General features: G+C 41.5%; 1 protein-coding gene across 2 annotated transcripts in view; it reads left to right on the top strand.

Moving 5' to 3' along the window:
- Window positions 1-24,389, top strand: part of LOC125465551 (uncharacterized) — a 57,088-nt gene that overhangs the window by 24,137 nt on the left and 8,562 nt on the right. The window contains exons 5-12 of one of the 2 annotated variants that reach the window (XM_048559190.2): window positions 425-539; window positions 2,148-2,195; window positions 5,014-5,067; window positions 9,408-9,458; window positions 9,925-9,975; window positions 11,446-11,490; window positions 17,883-17,962; window positions 18,371-18,446. In XM_048559190.2, the coding sequence (XP_048415147.1) occupies window positions 425-539; window positions 2,148-2,195; window positions 5,014-5,067; window positions 9,408-9,458; window positions 9,925-9,975; window positions 11,446-11,490; window positions 17,883-17,962; window positions 18,371-18,446 (520 nt within the window). The remainder of the gene's footprint in view (window positions 1-424; window positions 540-2,147; window positions 2,196-5,013; window positions 5,068-9,407; window positions 9,459-9,924; window positions 9,976-11,445; window positions 11,491-17,882; window positions 17,963-18,370; window positions 18,447-24,389) is intronic. The other variant, XM_048559191.2, reaches the window with a different exon arrangement.

Below are 24,389 nucleotides of genomic sequence, written 5' to 3'. Positions count from 1 at the left end.
TCTCCATTTTTACTCTTTTTAACTTTATATAAACTTTGATTAGATTTCCTCTCACATTCTGTACTCAAGGGAATTAATACACAGTTCAGCAACCAGTCCTTATCATTTAAACCTTTAAGCCAAATATAATTCTGGTGAGCTTGTGCTACACTCACTTCAAGGCCAGTATACCCTTCCTGAACAGCAGGGTCCAAAACTGAATACATCACCTCCTGATAAGTAGTTGCTTAGACAAGGATTGCATGTTCCTGTGACGGTTTCAATATAGTTGCGAGAAGACAGAAAAACTGTATGGGAGATTTAGCAAGCAAATAGGACAGGTCAGTATGTTGTTACAGTTTGATGCATAATTTATGAACAACATGGGAAACCTGTTAATAGCAGAAACTAATTTAAATGTAGATATAAAAATATTTCTTTCTAGAGCTGAACATTCAAATATTAAAGATCAAACTTTTGAAGAATTTGCAATGGAAGAAAAGGAAGGTTTGATTTTGGAAAATGACTATCTGAGCCCAACAGTGACCATCCATCAACAGGTGAGATAACTGTCTGCCACTTCCACCCACCAATACAAACCATCGCCCCATGCCCCCCGCCCTGCCCCAATGCCCAGCGCACTCAATATTTTTTCTACCTGTCTCCCAACTGGACTGTAGTAATCCCTTATATACATAGAGTACAAAATACAGAACCAGGACATTAGGCCTAAGTAACGCTTGATATTGTTATGCTTTGCTGAAACCTTCACACATCTGTCCTCATCTAAATCCTTCAACGTAACCCTCTACTCCCTTCACACTTATGCTTGTCCCCACCTTAAATGTATCTGTACATTGTGGTGTACCTCGGCTTCAAAAATACTTTTCACAGAGTTCTACATGAAACATTATTAAGTTAAAAGTTGCAAGCCCAATAACCAGTTGAAGATTAGGAAACAATGTGTATGCATTGTAGGAGCTTAATCAGTAAGAGGGGAAAATACTGCATAAGTTGTTGAAGAGCTCAATTTGATTATTTTTTGTCATTTTCATTAATGATTCATTCAGAAACTCAGTACACAGTGGTAAAGTTTGCCAATGATGCCAACCTAATTGGATCAGTGTAATATTAATATATAAATATACATAAGGAGCCAAGTCCTCAAAGGGCTATAGGTATCTCTTTCCACAATAGAGACATGTGGTCACATATAGTTTGAGGGTAATTCGTCCACTAGCATGTGATGCGGTGGGGACTATATCCAGCTCTGGTTGCCAAAAAACAAGAGACATTCTTGCACTGAAGTTTGCAAAATGAACCACAACACTCATTCCCAATGTCACGAGCATTAGTTATCAAAAAAGATTGCAGCAACTCTGATTGTAGGTTCAAGAAAGGAATTAAAGAAATAACTTTGTAAAGCCTCATATGATAGTAAAAGTAAAGAAAATGTTAACCCTGGATACTATTTAGGAAATAGAGTAAGGGATAAGATTAGAAAAGGAAAAATCTTAGAATTGGAATTGAAAACTTTTTCAGACAAAAGATGATCAAATGTGGAATAAGTTTCCATTGAGAGTGGAGATTGCATTATCCCCGAAACACACCACCCATAGATCTATGCCGAATAATCAGTTGCTGTTTCAGTCATGCTGCTTCTTGCAGGCAAGACTGTGAACAGTACAATAGGAGAAGCAGTTGACTATGTGAATCCTAATATCAAATTTAATTATCTACGTAATCACACTGGTCAAATAACAATGAAAAGCACATTTAATTACTTTCATTTAGTGATCCAAATCAGGTTGCAATTGCTTCAGTTCTTTTGTAATTACTTTTTGGAATTTCTTTTTTAAATGACATTTATTTGGATCAGAAAAGGAATTACAGCTAGAGTAAACCACAATTGCTGTACCATTATTGGGATATAGGACAAATTTTAGTGTTCTCGTTCTTCTAAAGTTTTTACAAGTCACAAATTACCCCTTGAGAAATTAAATTCAGCAAAGGTCAGAAGAGCCACATGTTATGCAGCTTTTCTTAGCTATATTACTGTATACTAAATGTATAAATTGTGTGTGTATATATGTATAAAATGTAAGTGCACGTATATACAAAATACATGCGTACATAACACACTAAATTATGCTGTTTCTACACGTTAGGCAAATCAAAGATCTAAAGGAGGGGCTGAGGATTTGGAGGAAACCTTGGTAAGTGCTTGCATAGCCTGTGATTATTATATTTCTTAAAACAGAGTCTGAGAAAATTCATTGGACATGATAAAATATTACATAAAACATTTAGCTGAAAGAAAAACAGTGTGCTACTGGTTTTTAAATTAGACAGAGTTTGCTAAGAAAACTAATTTATGTTTCTCAACATAAATTAGTTTTTATGAACTTTAGTTTAAATGTGCAAGAATGAAAGAAGTGAAAAAATAACATGTTTTGCAGTAGCAGCTTTACCTTTTCCAAATCTCATGATTGCAGCATTTATACAATCTGTGGGACCTTGCATACGCAGATTGTTGATCAGTGAAAATAAAAATTCTGAGGCAAGATTTCTGTCACAGACAGTCTCCTTCGCTCATATCAATGAATGTACCAAAGAATGGTTAGAAAATATGTCAGGCTCATCAGTGACCATTATAATTTAGTGTTGGTTAAACTTATGATTTTCGCTATTTCTAACATACAAATAGTTTGAAAATACAGATGTGTTTTATGTGGATATTGTTTTTATTTGCATTCAGAGCATTTTGACATCGAGAAAGAGGTTAGAAAGGAGATTTACTTGATGTATGAGATTATGACTTTTTTAAAGATGTATAAATTATTTACAGTTTGCCAGCTTTGAAATTTTGTTCTCCTGTGTAGATAGTATTGCTGGCCACTTAGATTGTGGATTGTGTAGCACCATGTAAGTAGGTATAAAAGTGCAGTAATGTGCAACTGTAAGCTGCAGAAGACTGTGAACTGTCATACAATATTGTCGTAACTACTAAAGATAAATTGATATACAATGATTCTAGTTTCCCATCCTAATTTGAAGTGATATTTATTCTGGTGAGGTTGCATTCCTTTGCTGCCATCTTTCTGGTCTGGAAAGTTTGAGCTTCTCCAGTCTTCAGAATTTATTCCACTTAGATTTGGGGTGAATCTTTTTCCTGCTCTGTATTCTCCAGTACATATTTTAGTGGCTGTGTCCTCTTGCTTTTAATTTTTTTTACAATCTTCAGAAATTAAAATGAGTGGGACGTATACCCAAATGTGAGGTACATTGTCGATAATCTGTATTCTTGAACTGAGACCACTTAGCTGGAGCTAGTCCTGCATTTTGTGGACAGGACGTAGCTTGAAATTTTCCACAAAAATCAGGTTGATGTCAGTATTGTAGCTGTACAGGAACTGCTTAACTAGGGTGTGGCTCATTATGGACTATGGATCTTAATGTGACAACCATGTTGTCTAGGCCATTAGCCAGTGCACTCAACCACTTCTTGATCACTTGTGGAGTAAATCGAGTTGTTTGAAGACTGGCATATATGATCCAGAAACCTTGAACAGTTTGATAGAACATAGCACAGTACAGGCCCTTCGGCCCACAATCTTCCAAACTTTTACACTAATCCTAAAGTCTTCTAATCTCCACCCTGACCTCATACTATCATTCATATGCCTATCTAATAGCCACTTAAATGCCCCTAATGAGGCCGACTCCACTACCATCTCCGGCAATGCATTCCACGCTCAGTAAAGAACCTACTTCTGGCATCTCCCCTATATCTACCTCCACTCATTTTAAAACTATGATCCCTCGTAATAGCTACCTCCAACCTAGGAAAAAGTCTCTGGCTGTCCATTGTATCTATACCTCTGATAATTTTGTACACCTCTATCAAGTCATCTCTCATCCTTCGTTATTCAAAAGAGAAAAGACCCAGCTGTCTCAACCTTTCTCATAAGACTTTCCCTCCATTCCAGGCAACATCCTGGTAAATCTGCTCTGCACCTTCTGTAACGCTTCCACATCTTTCCTGTAATGAGGCGTAATTTGATGTGGGTGATCTACTGGCATTCTTGTTCTTGACTGAAGATGACTCCAAATATGTCAGCCTTATCCTCTGCACCAATATACTGGGATGCACTATTATAGAATGCTGAATGAGCCTTCTCCTCCATTTGTTCAGTTCCCCATTGTCATTCATGGAATGGATGTGGCAGAAGTGCAAAACTTCAGTCTGATCCATTGATTCTGGGACTGCTTAACTGACTCTGTATTCTTTTTCTATTGTGCATTTGTTGTAACGTCACTGGATTAGCATCTCATTTTAGGTAGGAAAGCAAGCTGCTGCTCCTGGCATGCTGTCTGTTGCACTCCTCATTGAACTAGTGTGGCTCTTTTGCCAGCCCAGTAATGGTAGACTGATAGTTATGTTATACCATGAGGTTACAAACTGTGGTGGACTTCAGTTCTGCTGCCCCTCTACCCAGTGAATGGTGTCCTCTGTGAAGATAAGACTGTATTTCCAAAAGAACTGCAGTGATCACTCCTACTTTTTTTGTGCTATTGAGATTGTTATTACAGTGTGCTATCTCAGTGCACTTTCTCTTTTAGTTGTAACTTATTTAAAATAGTGTGAGATGTATGGGCTCAGACATCATACCTTCTATTGTCAACTAATACTTAGTACACAGCATTTGAAAGATGAAGTATCAGAGTACTCCTTAGTGCTCCATCAAAATGTGATTTTATAGATAAAGAAACGAATTTTACAGGTAATGATAAGTTAACATATTCTGTTTCAAATGTAGATAGTATGGGAATTTTTTGTGTGTAGGAAATAAATGATGAACACAAATCAAGACCTTTTTTACCAAAATAGAAATCAGTTTACACTGCTTTATTTACTAATAAATATATCCTATAGTCCAGTGTGAAAATCAGATATGAATGTTTTTATCTTAATTTTAATTTTACCAGACCGAAATTTCCCAGTTCTGAAATATTGTTCTTTTGTTCTTGAAGGATCAAACGTACCAACAGATGGATAAAACTGTAAAACCCGAACATCTTGAACAGGTAAAAACAGTAGTAGAAATTATATTTTATCTACTTATTGTTTTGAATGGTTGTGATTGTGAGTCATTCATCTTCTGTAGAACCATCCAGCAGATGGCATATAATGAAAAGACCTGCAGGCCATGGAGTATTTCATTTTTTAAATGTATCTATATTATAAACCTTTGTAGCTCTAAATTTGACCAGGATCAGTACAGAGATCATGACCCTATGATGAGAGAAAAAGGACAGTATAGCAAAGGAACAAAAAATATTGCAATTTAACAGTTTACCAAAGGCCAGGTAAACAGGAGGATGAAAGATCTTTAAAGGTACAAAATGATTTTTCACAAGTATACATTTAAAAATGGTCATGTTAATGCAAAAATGTCATAAGTTTCTTGCAGAGAATTCCAATATGATAAATAAGGATCTGATTTACTAGAAATGGTCTGTGAACACTGTGAATGTGAAATCACTCAGTGTGAAATCAACATTGTTTGATTAAAGTGATGAGTTAGGTGGAATATAAATGCTAATTGTCCACATGTATGACGTGTCTCCCACAAGAAGAGTTTCCTTAGCTCAGAGACCTCAATGATCTTCGTAGATGATTGCTCCCAATCTCTGGGCTCCTTAGCATCATTCACATCGCTTTGGTGCCTGCTCCAATTGTAGAGTCCAGGTTGATGTAGTACACTCTGCTTGGGCAATATTGAAGGTTCAGTCCATACTGTTCCAAGATGCAGAAGCAGACCTTCAGAGGTCTGTACAATAATTGCTTTGGTCTCAGAACGAGTGCCAACTTGATGAAGGCAACGTACCAGCTGAGTGATTGACACGTTACATCCAAAAGGGAGTGCCTGCTGTGATCTGACCCTGTTCCTATCCCAGACACATATCAACCATTCTACTCTGTATTGCATTCATTAGAGTCAATCGTCATACTTACATATCTTAATATACAACAGTGTTTCCCTCCTCCCTCATTACCCTTAGATGTTCCATAAATGATGCGTTGACTAGTATTCACCTTTTCTTAAGTTATTGTCACTAATGTTTGTGCCAGTAAGATAACAGCATTAGTTTGGCTAGCACCACTGGCATGGTGCATTGTGCCTGTGACCAACATTTGACACATAAGCATGTTCACTTTGCATGCGTTTGCACATGTGTGAAGAAATCTTTGCGAACAAATTGTGGTTGGAGTTTGCAAACTCATAATTTATGTATTTGCCCCTTCAATGTCCCACTGTCCAGCAGGCATAAATCCCACACTGCCCAAATTGATATTTGCTCTCCCCCAATGTGGACATTGTCTAAAAAAAATCCAAAAGAACTGCGGATGCTGTAAATCAGAAACAAAAACTAAAGTCGCTGGAAAAGCTCAGCAGAGTAAACGATTCGGATCCAGCGTATCATCCTCAACACATAGTCTAAGTCATTTTCCAGTTTCATTGCATGTCTTGAAAGTAGCAACTAATGGCAGGGGGTGCAGTTTACTGTGGATGCCATTAGCATTGGGTTCAGCATTGCCATATGTCCCATTGCTTTGCTCTACTCTGACAGCCCATTTTCACCCATTCCCCCCAATCTGGAGAGCCATCACATTGAACTTCACATCCAACTATCCTGCCTTCCTTTGAATCCAAGCATTACACCTTTATGAAACCAGCTGTGCTCCTCAATGCTCCCTGTGATCCATGGTGGTGGTCGCTGCCAATAACCGCCTATTTCCCCCACAGTCTTTAATGCTGTTCCACATATCCTCTATATGCCTTGAGCTTTCCACCATTACCATCCTTACTCCCACTTCCACAAATGTCTATTCTCCTCACCAACCCCAGCCTTGAGTCAGCTGCCCCTTTTTTCAGTGATCCACCCATCTAATCCAATAGCACCCCTGCCCCTCCTTGCAAACTCCTTAACAACCAATAAATGGAATCCTGGATTATATTCACCCCAGACCTCTGACCAACTTCAAAGAGCAGTACCTGAACAAGACTGACCTGACCCCAATCACTGTCTGTGCAGCTCCTCAACTGATGACATGCAATCTGTCTGACTGCTGCTGCTGGCCCTACAGAACAGCTGTTGACGACTCCTCGAGCTGCAGTCGGACAGATTCCCTGACAGAATGCATCCTCAGCTGACTGTGACTATGCCCCTAGACTGTGGACTGTGCCCCGACTAATGGTACTTAATCCCCCAGTGGGCATTGCACTCCCATCACCTGACTGGCCCTACCCAATTTCAAACATGGCGATTTGATTGAATACACGTGTAGCAGTGTGTTTGCTGTGTAGGCAGCTGGCACTTACTGTACATGGCAGAGGACAAGGTAACGAATATGGTAATTAATGGAGAGGAAGATAAGATAGATGAAAACCTACCATGATTTTGGAAGGGGTGGGGTAAAAGGTAAACAGCAGACTTGGTAGAATATATATGGTCAGTTTCCTCCCACAGTTCAAAAATGTGTATGTTAGGTGGATTGGCCGTGCTAAAATGCCCCATAATGCCCAGGAATATGCAAGCTAGGTGGATTAGCCACGGTAAATACGGTTTACAAGGAAAGGCTGAGTATGGGTCAGGTGCTCTTTGGAGGCTTGGTGCAGACCTGATGGGCCAAATGACCTTTTTCTGTATTATGGGGATCTATGATCCTGACCTCCTCAATCGGCTGGCTGACCTGAGACCGGTATTAGATGCTACCATTGACTTACTCTGCTGGGTTGCCTTCCTTAATGTTACCAAGAACTACTCCCTTCAGACTTGGAAACATGACCATTTGGTTGAAGTACATTGTGTAATTGCCGCATAAATTGCTGGCATATGGTGCGCTGGTAATAATGATGTGGCACAGTGTCAGTCAACATCCTGCCCAGCCTGTTGACTGATCACAGCTGACACCCATGACAAACTTAGATTGCAAAAGAACTGCAGATGCTGGATTCAGAGATAACAAAGTGTGGAGTTTTTTTGAACAAGGGTCTCAACCCAAAACATCAACTTTCCTGCTCCTCCAATGCTGCCTGGGCTTCTGTGTTCCTCCAGCTCCACACTGCGTCACCCATGACAAGCTGCCTGGTTTTGTGGCCGCTAAATATGAAAGCAAGATAGAAGTATTGTAACCTTTAATTTATGAATGAGGGGGCATAACACAAAAAGGCAAAGCAGCCATGCTACGAGCACACAAATGGGGACTAAGTGAGTGAACGCTAAAAAACTAAGTGAAGCACCTTGAGATGCATCCTGTTCAAATCCATGAGATGGGTATTTGTCTCTGCAAAGTGACCTAGCGGCCATATCAAGGTGAAAGGTGCCAGTATGTTCCAAAGTGCAGCATTGAAATGGGCCTGTGATGTGCCATAATGACACAGAGAGCCTGATAAGTTTTCTCTGTGGGATGGTTGTTCCCATGGAGTGTGCCGTGAGATATCTGTCCAAGATGGAGGCCCAGAGGATCAAGTAATGAGCTGCAGTCGGCATGTATCCACTCCATCTTTCATGTTGGAATTGGTAATTCATGCAAACTTGCTTCTTGAAGGGGAGGAATCTCATTTCTGCTGTATCACCATATTGTGCCAACTGACTTGCCATTTCCTATATCATTTGGGCCTGGGGAGATTATGTTCAAAGTTACTATGAATGCTAGAGGACCACGACAATCGCTGTAGTCCCACTACTCCACCGGTTGCAACATAATATAAAATACATTTTCCTGTTACCAAGATGACCAATTAAATACCTTTTCAAAATCAGATTTTAAACAAAAGATCAATCAGCCAGATTTCTTAATAAATGTAATTATGGATTTATTATCAAACAAAACTTACTCAATAAAGATGCTATAACCAGTTAACATACACAGTCAGTCGCATTGAAATTTAAGTATTTCTCCCTCTAGGTAACCCCAACACAGACATAGAAAAGAAAATTATGTGAAGAGAAAAAACACTGACCAATGAGCTATTTTTGGCAGCACAAGGAAAAAGCATGGAATGTTCTAGAATCTGTTGCTCTGATGTTCCGGTGTGCATTCAGGTCACTGATCATACATTTGACAGACATCTTGCTGTCACAGCTGTTTCAAGAAATACAGTCTTGATATGTTTCTTCACTCACTCTTCAAAAGGAAGTAACAGATGCAACACTGAACTTGAAATAAATGTCATTTTCCATAATCCTTCAGAACTTAAATCCTTCATGCATTATTATATATAAAGTTCTTTGTAACAACAAAGTTTACATATGAAGTTTATGAACAAAAATATTGCAAGGTTTAACTATTGGAGTACAGCTCCATTTTAAATTAAGTCAGAGTTTTAATCGTGAAATGAAAATATTATTTTTCGCAGATTGGAAGCATGGAAACACTTGAATATTCCTTCACTGGATCTAAAGGAAAGGTAATAATTCAGGCTTGGTGTCACTTAAGTAATGTTTCAATTAATACTAGTTTCAGCTTTCTTGGGATTTTGACCCTTTCATGTAGATTTGCTAGATTAAATAAAATATTAACTGATCAAAGGCTAATGCTTGTGTGAATTGACCTGACTGGTTGACTGTGCTATGAATAGGGAGTGTTTTGTGCTTTGAATATATATTTGCAGCTGTGCAACCTATTAGTGCATGACCCACACGCCATCACAGGAGAGGTAGGAAATTAGCTTGTTTTCAGTCAGTGCAGTTATCTTTTAAATAACTATGTTATCAGCTTAAAGACTGAATCAGTTACTGCTCTCCTGGGTTTTTCTCTGCTGCATCCGCCTAGATATCTCTTATTCTTTTGTGTTTAACTGTAAAGTCATAGCATGCACATGTATGAGATAGTAAACTACTCATTCTTAACTAAAGTTATCTTTATTTATATAGTCTTTCTGTACAGAGGAAGAAATGAAACTTGTGGTGAAGGATAAATCCCAGGTATCTATAATTCCTATATATTTTGACTTCAGAGGGAAGAAACAAATGAAAAAGCTTGTTGCAGATAGTTCAGGTTAGCATGTTAGTAAGCAGGTTCTGGTTGGATTATTAAATCAAACCCTTTTATTCTAGACAGTTCCATAACTTCAGGGCTGCTGTGCAGTGGTGAAGACTACCAAGAAATATTGGCAGGGATTTTCTCACATTTATTTGGTCTGTAAGTGCACTCTTGAAATAAAAAGACTTGGAGTCATACAACACGGTAACAGCTCCAACTCGTTGGCCCTGGCCAGACATCCCAATCTGACCCAGTCCCATTTGCCAGCATTTGGCCCATATCCCTGTAAACCCAACCTATTCATATACCCATCCAAATGCCTTTTAAATGTTGTAACTGTACACACCTCCACCACCTCTTCTGGTGGCTCATTCCATACCAGCACCACTCTGCGAAAAAGTTATTCCTTAGGTCCGTTTAAAATTCCACCCGCCCACCTTAAACCTATGCCTTCTAGGTTTGAACTCCCCAACCTAGAAGAAAGACCTTAGCTACTCACCTTATCTATGCCCCTCAAGAATTTAAAAGCCTCCACAAGTTTTCTGTGTAGTTTTTTTAAAAGCGTATTCTCAGGATACTCGTGGGATGCTGCGGTTAGTTCGATCTTTATTGTCCGCCAGTGTCTGCTCTTGAGAAGGTGATGGTAGTGAGCCACTGCAGATCCAGTGAGCCACAGCAATATCCAGGATTGTGACCAAATGACCATGAAGGAACTATGATAGCTGTCCGTGTTGGAATGATCTGTGATGTGGAAGTTACAGTGACCCTGTGCACCTGCTGCCTTCTCCCTCAAGATGGTAGAGGTTGTTTGCTTGAGAGGTGCTGTTAAAGAAACCTTAAGAACTTATTGTAATGCTGCTTGTTGGTAATACACCCTACAGCCATGATCTCAACAAGGAATGGATGTTATAGATGGTGGTGAGAGTGCTGGCCAAGTGTACTGTTTTATACTAGATGTTGTCCAGCTTGTGTGTTGTTGGAGCTGCACTCATCCAAGAAAATGGAGGATATTTCATCACATTTCTAAATTGTGACTCACGCATGGCAGAGAGGCTTTGGCAGATAGGAAATGAGCCACTCACCATGCTTGATCTCTGACCCACTGTAATAGCCATATTTGTGCCTGGTCTGATTTACTTTCCAGTTAGTGGTGACCCACAGGATGATGATGGTGAATCAACTAATCAACTCATTGTTACAGGGTTCTCCTTCACTTAATTTCAATTCCCAGCAGGAGCAGCCAGGTCTGTGTCATTCCCTTGAGAAACTTTCTTTAACCAGTGTTTTTGTACATAGCATTTTTATACATCCTCTTCAGCTGTTGATTCTGGATTAGATGCAATTTAAACCCCAAGCTACACAGCCAAACATGTAATAAAAACATTTTAAACTGTGACTTATTTTTCTTACAGACTAACAAGAATACACAGTCTAAATTTGCTCTAGAACACTATCAGGTAAATTCTACAACTTGAGGTCTTGCCAATCAATGTGCCCATACCTGAGAATTCATTTAATCAATTGACAGTGTAGAACTAACTGTTAACAAAGTGTGGAGCTGGAGGAACACAACAGGCCAGGCAGCATCAAAGGAACAGCAAAGCTGATGTTTCGGGTCGAGATCCTTCTTCAGAAATTTCGGCATCTATAGTTTTTGCCATCTCAGAAGTAACTGTTAATTGTTTCGTTCAACTTTTGAAGAGCTATTTGTCCCAGTGAACTCCAGGCTTACTCGACCAACTTCTTAAATTTTAAGCCAACTCCATGTTGCTATTAGTTGTAAAGAAACAAAGGTTCTGAAGATGCGTCACTGGATTCAAAACATTAACTCTGTTTTCTGTCCACTCATGCTGCCACTCCTGCTGGGTTTCTCCATCAATTTTTGTTTTTGTTCGCTGATAGGAAATGCAAGCTACTGTGAATGTTAATATAGTAAAACTGTTTGCATATCAAGTTGGCTTTACACATGTAAGATTCAACTTTGTTCTGCAAACCACTTTGCTTACGTGAGTGGGCTTGGAAGCCTATAACTGGTGAGAGAAAATAGGCCACGAATGAGTTGTTTTATGATGTACATGGTGTAAGTTGAAGTATTGGATACAGGAATTGAAGAATGCCATTTAGCTCCTCACGGCTGTCCATTCTGACTGATCTACGGCCTTTGCCCCATATCAGTTCATATCTCTAGTTATAGAAAAGTCTGCCAGTCTCCTGTTTAAAACTAATAAATTGATGTCACATCGGTTGCCACATAGGAAAGAGTTTCAAACTTCTACTACCTTTCACTTAGAAAACCATTTCCTGATCTTACTGATGAAATGTCTGACTGTAATTTTCAGAGTTTGAATTTAGAAGTGGACCCTATTCATGGAATCCCAAGCCAGTAAAATTACTATTATCTCTGTCTATCTTGATGATTGCATTGTGTTGAAAACTTTGATCAAACTACCTCTTTAAATTCTCAAATTCTAGGGAATAAAAGCATGTATGTATAATCTTTACTTATAATTTATCCCTGGGAATCCAAGCATGATTCTGGTAAATCTGCATTGCATTCTCTGTAAGGCCAGTATATCTTTCATAAAGTGCAGTACCCAGATTTACCCACAGTGCTCCAGATATGGTCTATCCAGTGCTTTGTGTAGTTTAATCATGACGTGTACTCTTTGCAATTCCAGACTGTTGATATAAAGGCCAGCATTCTATTAGACATTTTGATTATTTTCTGATTTGTTCATTTCTTGTTTAATGATCTCTATTCCTGGCCCCAAAGGTTTCTTAAGCCTGTATGATTTAGAAGGTAGATTCTTCCACCCTTTTCCAAACCTTGCCTGTTTTGAAGTCTATTTGCCAGTCTACAGGACTAGTATGAGTGTATGACCTGGGATGTCGAGAATAACATTGTTGTTTGATAGTAAGAGGTGGGCTATTTAGGATTGAGATGAAAATAAATTGCTTCACTCTAAAAGAGTGGTGTAGCTGTGGAATCCTATACCCGGAGCCCTGTGGAGGCTCAATTATTTAGTATATTTAAATTAGAAGATAGATGATACATGAAAAATATCAAGGTAAATGGGGATAATGCTGGAAAATGGTGTTCAGAGAGAAGATCAGCCTTTGATCTAGCAGAGCATTTTCAGGAGACCAGTTGGCCTACTTCCGTTCTATTTCCTGTGTTCCTTTGACAAAAAAAATAAATGCATGGGCAAAAAAATATCAATGTAATTTCTCCTCCCTGGAGTGGAGTGGAGTGGGCAATAATGAGAAAGTCGGAAAGTACAGTGGGATGAAAGAACTCAACTTCCTCAATCTATAATGTGCCTTCACATCTTGTCATTGGGTAGAGATGACCTTATTTCCACTTACTTGCATATTTATACACTCACAACTTACATCACTTCTATCCCAGTTCTTGTCCTCTTAAGAAACTAGATGCAAATTCTCAACTTGTAAATCTGAACAGATATCTGGTACCTGTTACAAATGTTTGTTCTGGCCTTCATCCAACTTTTGTCTTCACCTTAATGTCCTGCATGCTCCATAGACACCATCCTCCACCACCTTTTGTCCACACAAGTTAGCATGGCAAACCACCAGGATATTCACATCATTTTCCCTGCTCTCAGTCCAACTTGTACACCACTTCAAGACTTTGAAGCTCAGGATCGGCTATGGCTTGCATGTTTATTCTAAGCTATTTTGCACGCAGGGACACACAAGCGTACCATGTTTTTAAGGAAGCATCTTATGGCTCTTAGATTGAATTCTTAGCGTCAGTTTGCAGACTTGGATCACGTTTACTTGAAGGCTCCCATTGTGGTTTACACTTTTTTAGCACAAGAGGGTAAAGTAGGCAACATGTCGCAGTGGGGAACACTGAATATTCAAACGACTGGACATGTCACTGTAGTACATCAGTTTCACATTTAGACCATTTGCCAGCAGTTTACATGACAAACACATTGCAAGTGCTTCAACTAAAAGTCAAAGCAGAGCAGCCCTTAGTGAAGTTAAGGAAGACAACAGTCAGTTGGGGTGCCACTAAAGCCAGTCAAGAGGCTTATCTCATTCCAATATGGGAAGTTGGTGACGGCAGTTCAGGCACTTGTTCCTACCAGAGCCTGAGGATTTGTGTCCTTGCAAACCAGTGATTAGACTACACTCTGTCTTACAGATCAAGTGCAAGGAAGTATAGGTGTATCTGTCAAAGTGCTATGGAGACATCAGTCCGCAGCTGAGCAGACTTGTGCCATAGAGTCATACAGCATGGAAACAAACCCTTCAGTCCAACTAGTCCATGCCGAACATTATCCCAGACTAAACTAGTGGACCATAATTGTGGCTGTTCACTAAATAGTGTCCAGGAGCTTATAATGGGGAAGCCTGTGAAGTCCAGGAAAGTGGGCAACTCAATTCTAGGGATGTGATTCAATTAGCTGAGTTGCTAAGGGAATGATTACAGTGAAAGAGGGCAATTTCAGAGAGACTGGTGGGACATCATAGACCATAGGAGGGGGCAGATAAATCCAAGAGGGGTTTCTTATGAAGCATTATAACTCTAGGGATGGTGTAGGGCTAACAGGCTTGGCAATTCACTAAACCCTGGGGTAGATTGGGAACATTAATAGCCATGTAAAGGGGCTGAATGGACGTTGACAGGGAGGCTGAAAGGTCAAAAGGGTCACAAGGTCAGCAGCACGTAAGGGAACATTTTGTGAATGGGGCAGTCATCTTGCATTTCACACCGAGCCTACAGGTCACTCAAGCACAGGCTTGAAATTTTTCAGTTTTACATCATTTACATGATAATGAGACAAAATAACTAGCATCATATCAAACATGAACAGATTGAGTTTCTTTTTCTTCAGGAACGGCATAAAATTGTTTGTATTTGAATACCCATTCAGCTGAATTGGAATCATCGTACATTCACTGATTAAGTAGTGTCACCCAGCTTTCTTCAAATTGCCCTTCAAGAAATACCTTTATTGTTGGAGAATACACATGACTGATTATGGTCTAAAGCAGTCACAACCTCTATTATGCAGACAAGTTGCCTTCTTGTCAAGCTAGCTAAAGTAATGTAATCAAACAAGTTAACTTAAAAGTGGCAACTGGGCGTGATATTTCTGACACTCATTCCATAACTATTACTGGAAGATAACATTTACAGATGCCACATTTGCATTCTGAATTGTAGATGTGCAAGGACATGGTCTGTGAGGTACTAGGGTGCCTTTTTCTGGGGAGGGGCTGTCATGGTAGCTTACTATCTAGCCAGAGGCAGAGAGGTGGCATAGATGACATAGTGAACACACTTCTGTAAACGTACCTATACTTGAACTCTTACAAATCTGCTCTTGCATCTTTGTTGCTACAAGACCTGAAAAAGTCACAACTATTTAAGAGATGAGCAGCTTCTGATGAGAATAGCTGTAATAGCCAGGAATCACTCATCTTTCACAAGTAATTGATTCCTTGACTGCACATAGCCTTAAATGTCAGGGATTCTTGAACCACAGCATTGATAACTCAAGTCTGACCCAAGTCATTAATCCCTCAATCAAAGAGAAAAGATCCTTCCTGTCTACCCTATCAGTGCCTCTCATAATTTCATACATCTCAATCATGTCTCCTGTCAATCTCCTATGCTGTAAGGAAAACAACCCCAGCCAGGCAACATCCTGGTAAATCTCTTCTGCACCCTTTCCAGTGCTATCGCAATCTTCCTGCAGTGTAAACAGTACTTCAATTGTATCCTAACCAGTATTTCATATAGTTCCGGCATACCATCCCAGCTTTTAAATTTCATGCCTCAGCTAATAAAGGCATATGTACTATATACCTTCTTTACCACTTTATCTACTTGTCCTGATACCTTAAGGGACTGGTTTTACATGCAAGCAAGTGCTCTTTAATCCTTGGTGCCTTCCAGGACCCCACCATTGATCATCCCTTTACCTTGTTTGTCATGCTCAAGTACATTACCTTACAGTTTTCCAGATTGAATTTCATTTGTCACTGATGAGCCCATCTGATCAACCCTAAGGCTATCCTCCTATTTATCACCTCAGCCATTTTTGTATCATTTATTAACTTGCTGACAACCCTCTCACATTCTGAAGGTGTTGAAATCTCTACCTGTGGTCTGAAGGGTCCTAAGGATAAGCTTCTAGGGGTCCACAGCCCTGGATCTCCTTGGGCAGCCAGCACCATATCCATAGAGAAAGCCAGATGCACACATTCCAAAGCCAGCACAATACTGATAACATTAGTGGACTCTTTTATCCTTCATCCACTTTTCTGAGTACCTTTAAAAAGCCTGACTGCTGTTCCTGTGCTTGTCTGTGCATTTTTGTATAGTTATTAATCGGCAAAACCTTGAGATCATCATCTTTTTGGAGTTAGACAAGTACCCAGCATCTGTGGTCTTCTGGGTGCTAGACTCCAGGGTGTTTCTTCCTCAGCCAGATGTGGAGGTATGCCAGTGATGTGCTCACCAGATTGTGCTGCTAAGTCGAGAAGGAGTGCTAAAGGTACTTGTCTTTGAGCTGCTACAGGGACCTAGTAAAGCCTTCCCAGTGAACCCTCTAAGACTTTGAAGGTGGCACTGGAGCTGAGGGTCTCTTGCAATGGCATCTTTTCAACAGAGGCTGATGGGTGCTTCTGCAGTGCTTGTATAAGAAAAGAGAGAATTGATTGTGTAAAACGGATTTTTAAAAGCCTTATACAGATTGAGAATGAGCACTAGTGTTGTTGGGAAATCAGTGTAGCACATCACAATGAAGCTGATTGGGCTGGTTAGACTTTGAGGTTTCCTTGCCCCTACATGTGCATTTGTGCTCTTCTCATGCCAACTCACATATTTTCACTTCATAGGGAGTGAGAAGCTTGATGTTTGCTGCCACTCCTAACTGCTCTCCATTTGTTCTTTTTTGCTGTTCTTCTGATACGCTTTTGCATTCACCAGGATCTTCTTTCTTATATTTTGAATTTTTGTTTTATGATGCTCTGAGTGAATCCTTGGCTGTCTTTCTAGACAATTGAAGCTTTTTCCTCTAAGAGGTATATTGTAGTTTGCTTTAGTTAATATTCAGACTACTTATTTTGCAAAAGAATTATTTTCAAGACAATTCTTTGTATGTGTACCATAGGTGTAGAAATATAACATGCACAAATGGGCAGTCATGAATATGAATGTGATAATTTACAAGAATTCTGGAAGACAAGTTAATGGAGCATGGTGAATTCAGGTGAAATAGAGAACGGAAGCTGAGAAAAGGCTTTGAGATCACCAAACATGCCACATGGTCCAGAGGTCGAATGTTGAAATCTTGGAGTGAACCTTTGGAAGCTGGCAGATAATGGTTTTAAGGGAAAAAGGCACCGAATATATTGCACTGCTTGAAACAGAAGAATCTGTGTCCAGAAGTGTTGATGTGCAATGATTGTGCAGTGGATACCATCAGATGGCCTTTTGATACTCTTCATTGAGCTTTCATCTGCAGGATCAGTAGGCAAAAACTGGGCCAGCACATTTGCATATAAACTAACTATCCACTGAATTGGTATACCGTATGTGGTGTTCCACAGTGCTGTAAAGTGCAGCTATTGTTTGCAGCTCCACTTCTTTTGTCATTGCTAGATGGTAGCCCTTTGTTACTTACTATCATAACCAAAGATAACATCGGATCTCTTCGCATGCCTCCTTTCTGGGTTCAAGTGATCTGTATAGAGGTCTAGGAGCAGAGTACAGCTTTCTGTCTGATGGTGCATTGAGAGGGTGGAGGGGAGGAAGGAAAAGAAATGTTAAAATGAATCTTTCAAGTGTGAATTCTTATTCATTTAGGGATTGGATGTAGACCTTAAGTATTCTGAGGAGCTGTTTGATGAAATTGATGATGATGAGGATGAGGAAAGTGCTGAAATGTAAGTACTGAAATTGCACATGCACTGTGTAAATGGACAAACACAACTCAATGGCATCACTCGTTACCTAACATGCATGCTTAATGATTTTATTGAATTCCTTTAAAGAGCTAGCACAAGTTATCTAATTTTAAACAATTATTGGGGAAGGAAACAGGAAGAAAATGATTGCGGTACACACCATAGCATTTGCGATAGTTCAAAAAGTAAATAGTAACCTGTGGCAAATTGCAAGTTCCCTCTATATATAGTCCAGCTGTTCCTAGATGCTGAGATATTTTGCTGTCTTGCAGTTCTGGCTGTCAGAAGATCATTTTAAGAAGTTTTTGAAAATAATTTTTTTATTGCAGTTCCTGATCATCACAATATTTCAGCTGTGCCATTCTCCTCACTTTGTTTTATTTTTAGGGAGACACAAACAATATTATGCCTACCGTTTTTGTGTTGGAAAAGAAAAAATAAACATGAGGAAGAGGAAGAAAAGGTAAGTTGAAGGTAACAATTAATTTGTGTAGATTGTAAATTTTTGTAAATAATTTTTGGATTAGACCTAATTTCAGATATGAGAATTATAGGAACTCAAGTTTTGTTTATGGTGAGCTGTTCACTATGATCTCCTGAGAAAGTTGCTGAGCATTGGTAAGAAGTGGTACGTAATGAGTATGGAAGTTCAGGATCTCTGAAATATCCCCTTGACATTTGCTCACTGTACAAAACAACTGGTGAAAGTCTTGGAGCAAGTTTTCTGATCCACTCAGCTGTGAACTGCAATTTTCGGTATTTCATTTGAATGAATGATGGATTATAAGATTTTTATTTTGATCTATTTTTGGTCCTTTCAATGCAAAAAATGAGCGTTTTTTTTTCAAATGGAGTTGAGTTTAAGGTGCTTTTGGAGATGCCTACACATGGACAGCTCAAGTTTTTGTTCTCTAAAATTAGACGCTAAAAAAAAGTTTGCATGCGTAGAAGGAGAGACTATTTTTAAATTGCAGAGGAGAGGTCTTTAAAAACAAAGTTGTGTTTATAGAGCTTTTAGAATGGCTGTAGAGTGAGATTTTTTTTAACAGAGGATTGAAAGCTGTCTGCTGGACCAGTTGAGGCACAGTTGTTTTTAATTTGATTGTTCAGTTAAGTGGTTGATTTTATTTAAGATTTACATGTTTGAATTTTTTTATTGCTTTTATATTTTTTGCACACTTAATTATTTGAGTACGGCAAGGCAGTTTATTTTATGTATAGGATGCTGTTGAAAGGTGCTTCTTAGGCTTATTGTCATTGAACGCACACAGGAGACACATAGTTAGATGGCTAGCAGATTTAGAGAAGTGATTGATCCTGCTGTGGAATCAGATAGATGTGTGACTATCAGGAAGGGTAAAAAGGTAGCTCAGAAGTCTCCTGTGGCCGTTCCTGATCAAACAGATACTCAGTTTTGGGTACAGTTGAAAGAGAGCGTCTCTGGGACAAAAAAAATTAGGAGGCGGTCAGATCTTGAGCACTAAGAATGAATCTTATGTTTGGCTGGGCTTGACAAAATTAGAAAAAATAATTGCTATTAGAGACTGTCTTGTCAGGAGCACAGACAGGAGATTCTGTGACAGTGAATGTAAATCTAAGAGAGTATATTGCATTCCTGTTGCTAGGATTAAGGACGTCTCAAAACATTTGAAGCATATTGTTAAAAGGGCGAGTGAGAAGTTGGACGTTATTGTACAGTCTGGTAGGAATGATATAGTTAGGGAAAAGATTAAGGCTTTACGGAGTGACTGTAAGAGGTTACGTAAAAGATTAAAAAATAGAACTTCAAAAGTAGTAATCTCTAGTTTACTCCCAGTGCCAAGCTCGAATGTGGAAAGGAATAAAAGGATAAAGAAGATAAATCACTGGCTGAAGAGGTGGTGTCACGTTCAGATTCACGTTCTTGGATCATTGGGTCTCTTCTGGAGCAGAAAAGACCTGTTCAAAAAGATGGGTTTCACCTGAACTGAAAAGTGTTGGGGATGTTTCCATCCCCAAGATCTGTGTCGTTTACTCACTGTAGACGGTTTGCTTTTTCTAAGGTTTGGGTTTCGAGTTTTTCGCGCCACTTCCGCCGTGTTGCTTTCCCGGCCGAAAAGACCGCCTATCAATAAGCTCGCTTCTCATTGGCTGATGGACGCTTAAGTACGCTACTCCACATTTGATTCGTCGAGGTCATTCCTAATGTATAAATACAGACGAGTTGTGTCCATTTGGTGTCTTCGGACTGAGACAGTAAAAGCTCTTTTTCTAAAGGCCTCGTGTCCTCTCTTCCTGCGTCAATAAGTTTGGGGTGCGACTCTAACTGGGGCTGTCTGCAATCATCTAGTGTCCCTGTTCACATCAGCTTGCGCATAGTTGTCCACGTACACTCGATCATACCTTGAGTCCGTAGCTACCGAGGTACCGCGAAACATAACAGGTTGGCAACAAGGTGTTCGTAAAATGGACCCAGAAAAGTTGTAGCTTCTATTCGAACCGCAGATAAAGTTGATGGAGATGCTCACGCAGACCAGGGTTCTGGCACCAGCAGTGTCCATTAGTATTCTGCCTTCCATTGAGGGTATCGCTAACAGTATCACCGAGTTTGGGTATGACCCAGAGGCCAGTGTTACTTTTGATACCTGTTTCCCTCGCTACGAGGAGCTATTTCGTGTTGACTTCGCTGGTCAGGATGATGCATGGAAATTCCAGTTCTTGCTTCGTAAACTTGGCCCGGCAGAGCTGGACAAGTACTGCAACCTCATCATGCCAGATAAACCCGCGGATAGGTCGTTTGATGCCGCAGTTCAATCGCTCAAGCGGAACTTCGGTGATCGGTCGTCGTTGTTCAGCATACACTACAGTTGCTTAAAGTTGGTCATGAATGAATCAGGCGATTTTCTGACACATGTTGGGATAGTTAACTGTGAATTTGAACGTTTCAAGTTAAGATCACTAACTGATGATCAGTTCAAAGCACTTTATATGCAGTCCCCTAAATTTGCAGATATCCATGTGCGCCTTCTCAATCGGTTGGAACAGGACCCTACGCTGACTCTCGCCGCCATCACAGACGAATACCAACGGTCAATCAATCTGCAGCATGACACTACTTTGGTCCAGTCTGGGGGCCAAGGGGGTTCCGAAGTTCATGCAGTTCGCCAGGCCACCAGACATTCCAGTCCTTCCAATTCTGGCACGTCTTCCTCTGGTCCGTCGCATTCTGGCCCGAACTCTCACAATGGCTCGAAGGAGAAGCCGCCATCCCCTGTTGGCACTGTGGGGCCTGGCATTTTGTCAGGCTCTGCCCCTTCAAGCACCATCGATGCCGTCAGTGCAATACGGTCGGTCACAAAGATGGCCACAGCAAATCTCAACAAGCCAACAAACCTGACGCACCCAAGCCGCACGCAAGCCCCCAAAGCAAGCCAAAGCAGGCTGCCTTTTCCCAAAGCCTGCTGGCAACTTTCCAAGTCAATGCCCCTGGCCAAAGGAACTACATCACAGTCAACGTCAATGGCCACCCAGTCCAGTTGCAGCTGGACACTGCATCGAACATCACCATTCTCTCCAAGAGAATTTGGCACAAGCTCGGGCGACCTCCAATCCAAGATACCTCCAAAACTGCCATCAGCGCTTGTGGTGGGCACCTCACCCTCTCGGGGAAACCCGACTGCTGTGTATCCTTCCGCGGCAATACATTCAACGGCGCATGTTACATCGCTGTGTCGGATCTCAACCTTTCGGGGCTCGACTGGTTTGACCTTCTGGGCTTGGCCGATCTGCCGCTCAGCGCAGTTTGCAACCAGGTGCAGTCCCCTGCTGCACCCCTTGACCTGTCCAATTAGATTGTGAAACAGTTCACATCGGTCTTCCAACCTGGCTTGGGACTCTGCACCGCCACACAAGCTGTGCTACAACTCCAACCTAATGCCACACCAGTCTTCCGCCCTAAGAGACCGGTACCATACGCCTCATTGCCGCAGGTGGACGCTGAACTACAACGCCTCGAACACCAGGGAGCCTTAACCCCTGTTTCCTACTCCTCTTGGGCAGCACCTATCGTCGTCATCAGAAAGGCCAATGGTTCGCTCCGCATCTGTGCTGATTTCTCTACTGGTCTTATTGCAGCCCTGAAAGACCAGCACTACCCTTTGCCAGTTCCAGATGACGTGTTCACTATCCTGAACGGAGGCCATTTCTTTGCCAAGCTCAATCTTGCTGACGCATACCTCCAGTTGGAAGTCGCACCAGAATCCCATGAGTTATTGACTATAAACACCCATCGAGGCGTTTTCCAATACACACATTTACCTTTTGGTGTCAAATCCGCCCCAGCTATTTTCCAATAGGTAATGGATACAATCTTATCTGGCACCCCAGGTGTGGCCGCATACCTGGACGACGTCTTGATCGTCGCTGGTTCCTCCGAAGAATTGCAGTGTCGCACCGAGGGCGTTCTTCAGCGCATTCAGAATAATGGATTCCGCCTCCAGCCTGAAAAGTGTCAATTCTTCCTCCGGTCGGTGAAGTACCTTGGCTTCATCTTTGATGCCTCTGGTCGCCATCCTGATCCGGAAAACATTCGCGCAATTCACCAGATGCCTACCCCGACGGACATTCCCTCACTACATTCATTCCTGGGATTGATTAGTTATTATTCCGCGTTCCTTCCATCGCTACACAACGTCCGAGCGCCGCTAAACCACCTGCTTGGAAAAGATCTGCCTTGGAACTGGTCGGGTGAGTGTGAAGCAGCTTTCTGTCAGCTAAAGTCTACGCTCACATGTGATCCCCTTTTAACACACTATGATCCGCAGTTACCAATTGTAGTGGCAGCTGATGCCTCTGCCTATGGTGTTGGTGCCGTAATCCTTCATGTCTTCCCTGATGGCAGCGAGAAAGCAATCATGCACATCTCCAGGACTCTAACTCCTGCAGAAAAACGTTACGGCCAAATCGAGAAAGAAGCCCTCGCGTTGGTTTTTGCAGTGCAGCGTTTCCACAAGTTGTCCACGGCCATAAGTGTACCCTGTTAACCGATCATAAACCGCTATTCTCCATCTTCGGTTACAAAACAGGTATCCCGGCACACTCAGGCAACAGACTCCAACGCTGGGCGCTAATTCTCCTCGGTTACGACTTTCGCATCCAATACAGGCGCACCCAAGATTTTGGCCAAGCTGATGCTCTCTCACGCGTCATCAGCGACTATCCCACCTCTGACGAAGAGACCGTCATCGCCGCCATTTCAACGGATGACTGTGCCATCCACCACCTGACCCACGCCATACGTGGTCTACCAGTAACTGTCACTGAGATCCAACAAGCGACGCAGGCGGACCCAATGCTACAACGAGCCATCCGTTATGTTGGAGATACTTGGCTAGCCCACTCACCGAGCGACGAGTTGCAGCAATTGTTCCATTGCCGTTAGTCACTGTGTTGTAAGTGATTGTCTTATGTTCGGCGACCGTGTTGTGGTACCCAAGACAATCCGCTTACGTGTTCTCCGCCAGTTTCATTCCTCCCACCCAGGTACCTCTCGGATGAAATCGATTGCACGCAGCTTCGCTTATTGGCCTGGTATGGATGGTGACATCACGTCCTTCGTCAATCGGTACCAACAGGCAGCCAAGAATCCCCCAAGAACGCCACCTGTGCCTTGGTCGCGGCCGGAACGTCCATGGTCACGCCTTCATCTGGATTTCGCGGCGCCTATCAACGGTTGGTCCGATCTGATTCTAGTCGATGCATTTTCCAAGTGGCTCGAGATCGTCCCCTTGGCACCCTCAAGGATTACGCAGAAAGTACGAGCCCTGACTCAAATTTTCAGTCACCATGGCTTACCAGAGTCTATCGTCACAGGCAATGGCTCACAATTCACGTTTAGTGAGTTTGCTGAGTTCTGCCGCTCTCATGCCATCTCGCACATCTGCTCTCCGGCTTACCACCCCCAATCCAATGGCCAAGCGGAACGCTTCGTTGACACCTTCAAGCAAGCCCTGCTTAAAGCTCGAGGGGAGGGGACGTCCGTCACTGTACTGCAGAGCTTCCTACTTGTGTATCACTCCACGCCCAACGAAACTCTGCCTAACCACCAATCCCCCGCAGAAGCCTTGATGGGTTGAAACCTGCGAACGGTCAACCACGCCATGATTCCGAGCAATGCAAAACAGACCGAAACACCGGTGGCGTGATCTCCCTTCGCAGTTGGCTCCCATGTGTATGTTTGTGACTACCGACCAAAGCACGACCCGTGGATTGAAGGGCGGATTGTAAGAAAACGAGGGAGGGTGCTGTACGACGTAGCACATGGTGATTCCCTCTGGTCGAGACATCGCAACCAACTTCGCCAGCGGCACGCCACAGAGTCAGCAGAAGCATTGGTGGAAATTCCCCTTGACGTGTTGCTAGACACGTT

The sequence above is a fragment of the Stegostoma tigrinum genome, chromosome 29, assembly GCF_030684315.1.
Source record: "Stegostoma tigrinum isolate sSteTig4 chromosome 29, sSteTig4.hap1, whole genome shotgun sequence".
Lineage (NCBI taxonomy): Eukaryota > Metazoa > Chordata > Chondrichthyes > Orectolobiformes > Stegostomatidae > Stegostoma > Stegostoma tigrinum.
This window is presented reverse-complemented; position numbering and strand designations above follow the sequence as displayed.